General features: G+C 47.2%; 1 protein-coding gene across 1 annotated transcript; it reads right to left on the bottom strand.

The window, feature by feature from the left end:
* Nucleotides 1-10297: 10297 nt before the first annotated feature.
* Nucleotides 10298-11119, bottom strand: LOC125600462. The gene has a single exon (XM_048773169.1). The coding sequence runs from the start codon at nucleotides 11117-11119 to the stop codon at nucleotides 10298-10300; it is 822 nt and encodes a 273-aa protein (XP_048629126.1).
* Nucleotides 11120-13502: the final 2383 nt, after the last annotated feature.

Genomic DNA, 13502 nt, shown 5'->3' with positions numbered 1-13502 from the left:
CATAGTTATGCACATGTATAATGTTGGAAATTCTATTTAAATGAAAATGCTAATGAAGATAGCGCATGCGCAGGAGATGTATATTTCTATACTGCATGTTTACTTATGTTAAGGTGTATCATCGTATTTTGTAACCGTAATACTAAATTTTAAGTCAACCCTTTAAACAATTAAAACTTATAAACTGTTTTCGTCGGATAAGGTCTGTAGCCGTAAATGGCTTTGAAAAAACATGAAAATAAGGAAAAACTGGAAAGTATGAAATAGGATATGCATAGTAATATAAGAAATTATAAAGAAACGCAAGCAGAGTTTGGGTTCACGTTTTCATTGCTTAAAAACTCTCATTCACGGGGGTGTATGCGTCCACCTTTCACATCAGCCGTAGATGTGTTGCTGGCAGAAGCGGAAGTGGATGCGTCCCCACATTTCCCTTCAACAAATGGTGTTTCATTGATGTTGCAACTCTGGAGAGAGGTTTAGATGAGGTATTTTAAACATGAGTCGCATGAAAAAGTTTAGTTGAGTATAGACTATAATACCTCGGTGTTAAAACTGTCACTGGCTGCGGAAACGGTGAAGGTGCAGTGGTCTGGGGAGAAATTGTGTGGAGTGACACGTATATGGAAATCTAAATCTGTCCCTCCAAGTTCTGCCTTGAGTTTCTTGCCGACACCACTACTAACCTGCAGTAGTTAGAGGTTTGAGTGATTGTTAGAGTGTTGAGAGATGTTGGTGGGAAGAAATAAAAACCTCATCAAGAAGAAGAGCAGTTGCATCTTGCTTAGCGAGCTTAAGCATCTCCTTGTCGAACACAACAAAAGTGGCATAGTTATTCCCATCATCAACCAATAATTCAACATGGTACCTGAATAAACAAAACATGAGTGATAGAAATGCTAAAATTAGTGTATATTGTTTTTTTTATGAGTATGTAAAGTTCTTACTTTACTACATTGGTGACATTGTGATTAACACATTGGTTGCAGCGGAGAGATGCGGCAGATCTGTCTAGTTTTTTGCTGCAGCGAGTGCAAGAGACATAGTACCAGCCATTTTGGCTCAAGACCTCGAGAATCTGAACTTTGTAAATAAAATAAACTTCATGTGTGTTCACCAAGAGAAAAAATGTACCATTTAATATTAAAATTTAAAGATGAAACATATTTAATTTAAGGGAAGCCTATTAGGTACTTGCTCGTAACAGTATCATCCCTAATTTTCTCCGTCTAGAATCAAGCTAGCATGTGTCAAATTCTATTTACGACAAAAGGATATGCTAATTCTAAAATTTAACTCAAGCAAAAATGCAAAGCTTTTACCTCTTGGAGAATTCTCATGAATGCATCTCCAACTTGAGTGACCAACTGCGGCGGAATTTTATTCCCGTGCATGTCATAAAGTCGATAATTGAGATAGGAAAAAGCCAGATTATACTTATAAGAGTTGATTTTTATGACAAACAACTAACTCGTTAAAATAATAGGACGTACATGCAGGAAAAGGGGTCTTTCGAGATCATGATCTACAAGATGGAGTGTTCCCCGCTAGTTCGGTATAGAGTGACCCCTAGACGGCGTATAATAGGAGCTAAGGGGTGTCGTTGGAGACTCCATGTAACCTAGACAACGTTTGAGAAAGGCTTTAGAACGCGAGGCTGTTCAAAACGTATACATCACATATAGATTTAAAAAAAAGTTCACCAAGAAGCTCCCATATCAACAGGACAACCAAAGGAGAAATCAGTGTGGATCGACCACAAATCCTATCGTGTGATTCGAGAACAGTCACGTTAATAGAAGCTTCAGAGAGGTTCCTAGCAGATATACCACTCCCAATCACGATCTCGAAAGACTGCACCACATTGTTCTGCTTCTGGAGAAGCGCTGAGATCGTGCCTGCAAGACATGTTACAATGAATCATTCATCAAATCTCTTTCCAAATTAAAGAAAAAAATATTCTTGTATCAGGAAATCATGAGATTTGGAAAGCAAAAACATATACACACCGCATACAACCCTAACACACATATTTGATTTTAATCTAAAACCGGAATGCAAAATCTCAATTACCATCAGGAAGATCATCGGTAAACAAAATATTCTTATCCATTGAAGAAACAGAACAGATTTCCAAAATTCGTGAAAAGATCAACTAAACGATCTGATAAAAGAGGAAATTTGAAAATCTACAGAGATTGGAGCGAAGCTTATCGTATCAACTCATTGTAAAAACGCGAGATCGAATTATTCAATAGCGACGACTCATAAACGAACAGAACTTTGAGATTAGGGATCGGAATACGGCAAGAGTGTATGGCTTCGTTCCCACAGATCTTGCAATTTCGTGATCGCTGCATTTTTTCTTCTTTTCTTTTTTTTTTATAGATTTCAGATGAAAGAATCGGAGGCGTCGACGTGAATACTGGATTCAATGTGAATAACAATTATGGCATAATTAAAAAAAACATTTAACCACATGGAAGGTCAAGAGATAACGACTGGGAAGACAAAGAGATGAGATTATGAATAGCAGAGACGGTGAGGTTAAGTTCTGGAAGAAAACATAACATTAAACGTGAGTTTCACTAATCTATCAAACCAAACGCTAAACTCAGAAATCAGACCAAACTCATAACCTAGTCGACCAAACAAAACCGGACAATAAATGGGACCCACAATCTTTATTATTTGCATACGTGGATGCTTTCAGAAGAGAGAAAAGTCCCCCATTATATATAGATGCGTTAAGTTAAAAACTGTAGTTATAACAACATGCATATACACGGGGTACGTGGTCCGTGGAATCACAATCCGTTCTTTTGTGAAATTGTGGTTTAATGCTTTTATTAAATTGGATGTTATCTCTCTTGTCTTGTGGAATCACAATTCGATGGGCTTGTTTTGCATTTTAGACAGAAACGGACAAAGGGGCACGGATGAATGTAGTACCTAGTAGTACCTGACAAAATACTTTTGGCTTCACGTTAACAAAAGTTTAAGATACGTCGATAAAAATAACAAATAAAACTTGAGATACAAAAATATCAATCTTTTTTTTTTTGAACTGATTCTTGCATTAAATTAAAAATATGATGAGTAGCAAAAGTTGGCTCTCAGCCCACTTTAATACAAACCTAAACAAAAACCAATTAGAACCTAGTGCACTTCTAAAGAGAAAGCCCAAACTAACAGCCCACTTTATAATAAAAAACATATCCCTTCTAACTAGAAGAAGATTAACGAGATAAAGAAAGCCATTAGGACCCTAGTTAGAATCAGACAAGACGAGAAAGATGACGGGGTAATAGACAGCGATCACGCAGGAAAGTGAGAGAACCAGAGCTGTATTAATTCGCTGGCCAAGGGGTAATTCTCAGGTCTGAGAGCTGATATTCTGTTCTTGATTGTGGAGGAGATTTTCTTAATGGTCAGATCGGGAGATCGGTGATTACCTCTGTGTAGACGATCATTCCGTTCCCACCAGAGATCGTAGATCGTGGCTTGCCAAGTGACTATGGACTGGTAGTTATGGTGTCTACTTCCCGATTGAGATAGGAGAGAGTGACCGACGTCATCCCAGGAAGCCGATGGAGAATTGATACCCAACCCTATAGAGAAGTGATTCCAAACAGATGCAGAGTAGGAACAAGAGAAGAAGAGATGGTTTCTTGATTCGTTCTCCCGATTACACAAGAGGTATAGAGGAACAGTTTGGAGGCCCCAAGAAAGTAAACGGTCTCTGGTCGGGCTCCGAGTAAGAAGCATTAACCAGGCAAGAGTCTTATGCTTCGGAATACCTTTTTTGATCCAAATGAGTGGATACCAAGGGACTTTAGGAGTATGCGGCAGCAAGGGGTGATAGACATAGGAGCTAGAGAAGGATCTCTGGGTCTTTCCATTGTTTATCCAGCGAGCAATACTTGTTTGATCGGAAAACGGTAATAAAGAAGATATGGGTTTTAACAAAGACGTCTTATTTATGGTCAGAGAAAACGTTCAGTCGGTTACAAGAGAAATGAAGAGAATGCGACAGAAAGGAAGCCGGTGGCTCGATGAGCTACAGGAAAAGTACAACTAATCGGCGAGATGAAGCAAAGGTGAAAACCCTAATTTAGCCGCCAAGTGTTAGTCAGTGATTTCAGATACTTCTCTCGTTGTCTCCCCTTTCCCTTATATAGACGTCCTGATGCCTCGTCCTTGACCTAATTTACGCCATCTTGGTGGGCCTCCTCTGCTGGGCCGAGAAGCCCGTAGGCGTCCGAGCAGCCGCTGAGCCGAATGTACTTCAGTCGATGATGATCGACTAAAAGTACTCAAGAGTCAAGCCGAGAGACCTGACTCTTGAGCCGACCGATCGAGCCGTCGCTTTACCTAATCCGGGCCAGACCTTTCTATTCCTCAGGCCTTGTGGGATGGTCAAATCCATCCTCTACAGTAAGTCCCCCCCAGTCCATTAGTGAGCGAAGTGCTTTCTGGCTCGTGATGGATTCTAAGGTTTGAAGGTTTGAGGGGATAGAAGGCCTGTCGGAAGGTTGGAGCGGTTGGTCGATGAGTCGCACAGCGTCGTTCTCTCGGAAGCGAGCAGTAGAGGCTTTATCGCTTCTTTTGATCATTGTGTCGCAGGGAGGGTTCTGGAATATTTCCGCTTGAGGCCGATTAGTCGCGGATATTCAGATCCCGACTGACATATCTAGGTTAACCGTTGGTTTATTCTGATTTTAAGATGACCGATGTCTGATTTAGACGAGAAGCCGAACCATCGCAAGGGTCCGCTGGACATTTGGGAGAGTTTCGAGGCCCATTTAGGTCCGTTTAGGCTTAATGACGACACCTCGAATTCCCCCCCTTTTTTCTCTTTTAAATGCACCGAGAAGTTGAAACGTCGCGAGGGTCCGCTGGATTTTTAGGGAGAGTTTCGAGGCCCATCTAGGCCCGAATAGACCTAATGATGATGCCTCGAGTCACCCCCTCTCTTTTCCTTATAAATACGCAGATCCCCTCTCATTTCTTCAAGTTTCCTCCGCGATCAAAGGTACTTTCTCTCTCTCTAAGTGTTATAGCCTTCATTCGACGCATTCTTCGCCGCCTTGTTCTACCATGTCGTCGGCTCAGGGGTTATCTAGGCAGCAAAAGGGGAATTCAGTTGCGGCGGCATCAGCTCCAACAAGGGGTCCAGACGGAGGTTGTATCGGGGATCTCGAGTCGACTCATCACGAGGCGATGATGGGGACAGTTGATTTGTCTCGCTCCCAGAGGCTTTTGGTCGCAGATGCTACACGGCTTGCGAGGGAAGGGAGCGAGAACGTCGCCGTGAGGGATGCGACGGAGTGTACGAGAGACGGACAGAGCGGGGCGGTGCCCGTTGACTCGATTACCTTGAGGGTTCGCGCGGTGGAAGACGATCCTTCGGAAGACGATGATTCTGAAGCCGAGTTGTTTCCGACGACCTTCTATCCCGAAGGGATTTTCGAGGAGCTTCCGCGACTACATCCTGACTTATTGCACCCTCCTTTTGTGGCTGGTCAAGATTGGGACGGTGTGGAGGAGACTAAGTCGACCCTGAGGAGCGTGAAGAGGGTTCTTCGAGCCAAGAACGCTACAGGCGTGACCTTCCTCATTCCTATGAAGGAGCAAAGGCCTTGGTCTCCTCCGATCGGGTACCAAACAGTTTACGAGTCTTATTTCCAAGATGACACTCGCTGTTGGTTCCCCATCCCGCGACTGATCACCGCATACGCTAGGCGGCGAGATCTCGCGATTAGTCAGTTACTGAACGGCTCGCTGCGACTAGCCGTCACTCTATCAGTTCTAGCGGAGGAGATTGACATGCCGATGAGCGTCAGGTCGTTCGAGGAGATGACCTCGATAACCGATATGAAGGACGGAACCTACTCGGTGAAGATGCGACCAAACTGCAATGTGTGCGCCGGTCATCCAAACAAAACGCAGAATTGGCAGCGTTCCTACTTCTTCATCAAGTCCGACGACTCGGCTTTCGAGGAGCCCCCTCGAGAGGACTATCGGGTCCTATGGAACCGTTCTTGTGGTAGAATATCTTGTCGCGAGCTACGTCTGATTTTGTTGATCTTAACGGAACTTTATTTTTGTTGTGCTCGTAGTTGGCCATCCAACGTCTCCAGTCTATCCTGAGGATTTCCTGAAGGGCGTTCGAGCCGTCGCTTTGCTTCGGATCTACCGTTGGTCCAAGATTACCGTCGAGAAGATTCACGAGCTTAAGGACCGGATCGCTCGAAGTGCGTTCTCTCGCTGTTTCTGGTTATTTTTTCGATCGCAAAGTTTATTTGTCGCGTCCTGACCGTTCTGCCTTATGTTTTCAGGAGAGTGGAGATCTCATCTTCCGACCGTTCTTCCTATTCGCACCAAGCGACTAGACATCTTTCCGAAGGACATCCAGAAGCAAGTTTCTGAAGCAAAGAGGATGGGAACTCTTCACGATTTGAGCGCGATGTTAGCCGCCCAGCTGGGACTGGCCAGCGAGGAAGGCCCTCGACGATGGTTCCTCGCACTGGTGAGGTTCCCCCTTCTGGCGCTAGAAACGCGGGGAAAGGTAAAAAAAGGAAGAGGGGGGCTCGGAAGTCGAGGGGAGCGCCGAGGAGGCGAGCGACGTTCCTCCTTCTGGCGAACCCCAGAAGAAGAAGAGGACAAAGAAGCCCGTTGACGAGCAGTCAGAGAATCCCGAAGAACCGACTGAAATTGAGGAGGGTGATGTTCAAGAAGAAGAATTTCAACCCGAAGAGGAGGCTTCTGAGGCTGAAATCTCGGGAGAACGGGACGATGCGGCGGAAGTTGGTGAAGGGGAGGAATCTGAAATTCCTCCTAACGCCGCCCGTCCGGACGGTTCTGAAGAAGACAGCGGAGAGTCACCGCTTTTGATCAGGAGACGTAACGACGAGGTTGGCGATGAGGCGCGATCTCCTGTTCTGGCGTTTTCTCGCGAGGGAACTCCGGTTCCCCTTGGGGAAGGGGTCGCTCAGATCGGCACTTCTTCTCGCGGCTCCGCTATCTTGAGGAGGGTGCCCGGAGTCAACTTTCCAGACAAGGTTTCGTTTCACTACGAGGGACCGGCCCCTCTAGTGTACGTTCCCGAGAAGTGTGGAGAGTTCCTTCGCCAATTAAGGGGGAGGACGAAAGCTTTGCCCGCTGTGAAGGATCTCATCTTTGGGGGTGAGTACGAGGAAGCCGCGAGGGCCAAGCTGCTGGTAAATGGCTCGGTCCCTTCTTTTTTTTTTTGTTTCGTTCTTTGACTTTTTCTTACAATTTTCATCTTCTCGTTTGTTTAGGGGGATAGCGCGACGAACGTCGTGATCGATAAGTATGACACTGCCCTGAAGGGAGCTTTGGGTGAACTCGAGCTGGCTAAGAAGGAGCACGCGGAGAAAGAGGAAGCTTCTGCTAGCTAGCTGAATGCATCGAGGGCTGAGTCGAGAGGCTCAACAGGATGGTTGCTCGCATTATTGCTCGGAGAGACAAGCTCAAAGCCGAGTTGGAGGTATCCCGAGGAGTCGTTCGTGAGCTCGAGCGGAAGAACGCCGAACTTGAGAGCGAGAAGGTTTCGCTCGCTGCGTCTCATGAAAGAGAGATGAGGCGCCTTAGAGATTCCAGGATCCTGGAAGTGACGAGGGAAAGAGGAAGAGTTGAGGCCGAGATGGCCGCGAAAGCTAATCGTCGATTCACTAGGATTCGCTCCCGAGAAGTAGGGTCGCAGTTTCCTGGCCGAGTTGACGACAGCTAAGGCCATCTTTTCGAGTGTTGGGTATCTCGTCTCCGGCTCGGTCATTCTTTTACTTGTGTAAAAGATTGGTTTCTGTTCTCTCCGATCTTCTCGAATGAGCACGCTGCTGACGGCGGAGGATGTGACGGCTATGTAGAGAGACAATGTGTCGCCGGTTTTTGGCTTTGATAGTACTGGGGGGGGGTTGTGAGGTAATGCTTGAGTTGATTGAACGCCTCCTCGCACTTTTCGTCCCAGACGAACCTCCTGTTGCCCCTTAGTAGCTCGTAGAAGGGAAGACACTTATCGGTTGATCGCGAGATGAACCTGTTGAGAGCTGCTATGCGTCCGGTTAGTCACTGTACTTCGCGGCTGTTCTTTGGGCTTGGAAGGTCGAGGATCGCCGAGATCTGCTTGGGGTTAGCCTCGATTCCTCGTTGAGTGACAATATAGCCGAGGAATTCTCCTGAAGTGACACCGAAGGTACACTTGGCCGGATTGAACTTCATCCCGTAGTCATTCAAGATCTTGAAGCAGTCGCGTAAGTTGTTTAGGTGATCGTCGGCCTTGAGCGATTTGACTAACATGTCATCGATGTACACTTCTATGGTGTTGCCTAGCTGATCAGCGAACATTCGGTTGACGAGTCGCTGATAAGTCGCGCCGGCGTTCTTTAGCCCGAAGGGCATCACCTTGTAGCAGTAGGTCCCTTTGTCGGTGATGAATGCCGTCTTCTCGCGATCGTCGGGATGCATCAAGATCTGGTTGTATCCCGGGAAAGCGTCCATGAAGGTTAGGAGTTCGTTACCAGAAGTTGATTCGACGAGACGATCGATATGAGGGAGTGGGTAACTGTCCTTTGGGCACGCCTTGTTGAGGTCCGTGAAGTCGACGCATATGCGCCATTTGCCGTTTTTCTTTTTGACGACAACCGGGTTAGCCAACCATTCGGGGTATCAGACTTCGGTTATGAAACCCGCGTCGAGGAGCCTGTCGACTTCTTCGTTTACGGCTTTAGATCGTTCTGGACCGAGTTTTCGTCGCTTCTGTCGGATGGGTTTGAACGTCGGGTCGACGTGCAGTTCATGGGAGGTAACTGTGGGGTCGATCCCCTTCATGTCGGAAGTCTTCCAGGCGAACATCGAGGTGTTGTCTTTGATGAAAGAGGTGATCCTTGAACATACGTCGTCGGACAGGTAGACGCCAAATCGGATGATTTTCGTCGGGTCGGATTCATCGATTGCGACTTCGCGAACTTCCTCCTTCTCGGGGTTTATCTTGTTGAGTGGTTTACTGACGGAGTTGACAAGGGAAGCTTGTTGCTACATCTTTACAGTTGCGATCAGTAGTTCTCTCGCGGCTAGTTGATCTCCCCGAATCGTCTGAGTTTTGCCGTATTTTTCGGGAAATTTGACGCATTGATGATAAGTCGAAGGGACGGCTTTCATGGAATGCAGCCATGGTGTTCCGAGTATGGCATTATAGGGTGCTTTGGCGCGGATGACAGAGAACTTGACGGTGCGGGTTATACCACCTGTGTAAACTGAAAGGCGAATTGTCCCGATCATTTGCTCCGAGGCTCCGTTGAAGCCGGTGAGCGTGCGAGAGGAAGGCTTCATATCCATTAAATCAACTCCTTTTTTGTCGAGTGTGTCGCGAAAGATGAGATCGACTGAGCTGCCGGTATCAAAAAGGACTTTTGCGACCAGACATTCGCCGATGTCAAGGTCGACGAGGAGAGGATCGTTATGTGGCATGTGGACGCCCTTGGTGTCTAGTGCCGAAAAAGTGATCTGGTGATCATTTTCGACTGGAGAAGGCCACTTCTGAGAGGTGGTTGCTTGACGTTTGTAATCTTTGACGGCTCGAACCGAGTCACCTCAAGGTGGTGATCCGCCCATTATGACACTAATGTGTGGGGCTCGGGTAGCTCGCATTGATTCGAGTTGCTTCCTCAAATCGTCAGTTGTGTTCTCGAATGTAGGAATTTCTACGGGCTGTTTCTTTTTTGATTCGAGACGTCGTCGCAGATCGGACCCTTTCGAACGGTTGAGTTGGATTCGCAGGTCGTCGGCCTTCGAATTTGAGCTGGTCGCGAAGGTCGTCAGTTGGACCGACTCTCCGAGCGTTGCATTTTGAGATGGTCGCACGGAGGTCGGCGGTTTCTGTGTTTTCGTTCGTGACGCTTTTTCGCTTCAATAGAATGCGTAGGTCTTTATCTGCTTTCGAGGGAGCGAGAGACTGCTTATCCTTGCTGTCTAATTTATCGCGCAGATCTGGTTGCACTGTCGTGACGTCGTCATCAGAGGAGTCGCAAGGGCGAGAGAGTATGACTTCCACTCGTCGCCGGCGACGCGGGTGTTCGTCTTCGGACGAATCGTTGGCGGGGCCGACGTTGTTGACGAGAGTGCGCTCAGGGCTTGCTCTTTCCTCACTCGGGGCCGTGTTCTTTTGAGACTTCTGTGCCTTCTTCTCCTTGCTCTTACTCCAACTTTTGGTGTTTTTCGGTGTCGTAGGAGAGGTGGGCATTTGGATTGTCCCATTAGTGATCCCATCGAAAAACTACCCGATGAGGACCTTGCATTCCTTCGTATCATGGGAATCCCTTTTGTGGTAGAGGCACCATTTCTTTGGCTCCTCGGAGTTTGAACTCGCTGGTTCGGATGAGGTTGACTGCTTCGGAGGGGAGTCTCGATCCCAGTGGTTCCAGCCTTTCTCTCGCGTGATGGCTGCTGATTTTGGAGATTCCTCATCACCGACCGAGTTAACGTAGCCTCGCTTCTGAATGGTATTTCCACCGGAGGAGTGCTGGCGGGGCTCGGGGCGGGTGTCATTTGTTCGGGAGGGTCGCTGTTTCGCTGCTGCTTCTTTTGCGAACTTTGCTCTGGTGTCTTCTTCCATGCAGATAAAATTGTGCGAGCGAGCAATGGCGTCGGAGACAGATTTTGTCGGGTATCGGTAGAGATCCTGACGGAATGTGGAGTCGACGTGCAAGATGTTCATCAAAGATTCGATGGCGATATGGTCGGGAATATCAATCTTCGAGACAATAGCTTTGAATTTCTCCATGAAGTCGCGGAGACTTTGGTCGCTGGCGTGAGTGAGGTTCCACAAATCTGACACGGTCGTTTCCTGGTTGGTGAACATGATATAGTTCTTAAGGAAAGCCGTCGAGAGGTCGTGGAAACAGTCGACGGAGTTTTCTCTGAGGCCGGTGAACCAAGTAAGGGCCGGTCCTTCTAGGGTTTCGACGAAGAGTTGGCAAAAGCCGGCGTCTTTGTGTTCGTCGGTCAGGTTTGCGCGTCGCATCGCTATGTTGAAAGACGTGACGTGAGTAGAAGGGTCAGAGAGACCTTTGAAGGTTGGAAGAGGGAGTTTCTCCATCTTCTGGACCCGCACGCCGGTAACCTTTTGCGTGAAGGGTGCACGAAGAGATTCCGCGAGTACATGCTCGATTTGGGGCGCGGACGTCGTCACCTAGTGGATCTTCGAATTGATGTCGAGGACTGACTGTTTCAACGCGGCTAGTTCGCTTGCGGTGTGCGCGTTGATGTCGTTACCGGCGCTTTTGTTATCGTTATCCCGCGTAGGTGCTACGTAGGTGTTTCGTTCTGTGGCGAACAGGTGTCGACAATACTGCGCCGTTGAAGCTTCGGCGTTTGCAGCGAGAGGAGCAAGGATCTTTGCTATCGCCGTGATTTGGTTAACTGCCGCCTTCTGCGCCGCTTCTTGTAGGGCGAGGCGTGCCAGGATAGTTTCCATAGACGCAGGATGGGGAAGTGGAGTTACTGGTGTAGGCGTAGGTGTCACCTCTGGAGCCGGCGTCACCTCGAGAGCTTCGCACTCCTCGCCTGACGAAGAACTGTCGTTGTTAACGACCATAATTCTGACGTTACTTTGCTAGTTGTCCCATGGTGGGCGCCAACTGTTTGATCGGAAAACGGTAATAAAGAAGATATTGGTTTTAACAAAGACGTCTTATTTATGGTCGGAGAAAACGTTCAGTCGGTTACAAGAGAAATGAAGAGAATGCGACAGAAAGGAAACCGGTGGCTCGATGAGCTACCGGAAAAGTACAACTAATCGGCGAGATGAAGCAAAGGTGAAAACCCTAATCTAGCCGCCAAGTGTTAGTCAGTGATTTCGGATTCTTCTCTCGTTGTCTCCCCTTTCCCTTATATAGACATCATGATGCCTCGTCCTTGACCTAATTTACGCCATCTTGGTGGGCCTCCTCTGCTGGGCCGGGAAGCCCGTAGGTGTCCGAGCAACCGCTGAGCCGAATGTACTTCAGTCGATAATGATCTACTAAAAGTACTCAAAAGTCAAGCCGAGAGACCTGACTCTTGAGCAGACCGATCGAGCCGTCGCTCTACCTAATCCGGGCCAGGCCTTTCTATTCCTCGGTCCTTGTGGGATGGTCAAATCCATCCTCTACAGTACTCGGCACGTCTGTTAGAGCTATCGTAGTAAGGTATATGAGTAGTTCCTCCATTTCTCTTGACCTTGCCGATTGAATACTCCAACCTCCATCTCTCCAGATATCCGCTAGTGTGGCGTTGAGAGGGATACCTGTGAGGCGCGGACCATTAACTTAGTCCATGGGTCTTTCAAAAAACTGATGTTAGAGCCATCTCTAGGGTCGATTTGGAACCACTGTAGCGCCGTTTGCCTCTCCTCCAGAATCTTTTTAAACAGCCAGGTATGGTTTTGTCTTGGTTTCATGTACCAAAAGCTCTCGTCTTTTATCACATTGTCACGAATCCAAGCTGCCCATATTGATTCCGTTCTGAACAGCAGGAGGCAGAGAAGCCTTATCGTGCAGGTTCTATTCCACAACTCGAGATTACGAAGTCCTAAGCCCCCTTTCTGCTTTGGAAGAGTTACCGTCTCCCAGACTACTCTCGCGACATATCTCCCTTCCAAGGTACCTTTCCAGAGAAATGCATTACACATCTTATCAATTGACTGAATGCATTCTTTTGGCATGACAAATGCTCCACACCAGAAATTTGTTATTCCTGCTATAACTGTTGATATTAGGACATGTCTTCCCGCGAATGATAGGTATTTGGATGTCCAGGCATTTATTTTTGATCTGATTTGTTGCAGCATTGGCTCACAGTTGGCCATAGATAGCTTTCTGGAGTTAAGAGGAAGGCCAAGGTAACAGATGGGAAGAGATCCAGCAGGGATACCTGACGCTGTAGTTATAGAGTTCGTTTCTTCATCATTCAAGCCACTTGGGAAAAAACAAGATTTATCAACTCTAATGGCTAGACCAGAAAAGGCTTCAAAGTCACGAAGAACTTGGAGCACTCCCTGTACTGAATTGAGTGTGCCATCAGTGAAGATTAATAAGTCATCAGCAAAACACAAATGGGTGAGATTTGATTCCTGGCAGTTTGGATGGTAGCCTATGAATCCTGATTGAGCAGCTTCGTTTAGTCTCTGAGATAGTGTGTTTATGACTATTCCAAACAGGAAAGGAGATAGCGGGTCTCCTTGGCGGAGACCTCTTGTGCCGTTGAAGAAACCATGCAATCTCCCATTGATACCCACTGAGAAAGTTGGTGATGAGTAGCAGGATGAGAGCCATTGAATGTAATCGCTAGGCAGGTTGAGTGCCTTGAGGCATGCTTGGAGATAATCCCATCTTACCGAATCAAACGCTTTGGCTATGTCTATCTTCAGGGTAAGCTTCTTTTGACCCCTTTGATTATGGTATCCAGAGACAATTTCTGATGCAAGGAGACAATTTTCAGCG

This window comes from Brassica napus, unplaced genomic scaffold, assembly GCF_020379485.1.
Source record: "Brassica napus cultivar Da-Ae unplaced genomic scaffold, Da-Ae ScsIHWf_2276;HRSCAF=2934, whole genome shotgun sequence".
Lineage (NCBI taxonomy): Eukaryota > Viridiplantae > Streptophyta > Magnoliopsida > Brassicales > Brassicaceae > Brassica > Brassica napus.
The sequence above is the reverse complement of the archived record's forward strand: the minus strand, read 5'-3'. Positions and strand labels throughout refer to the sequence as shown.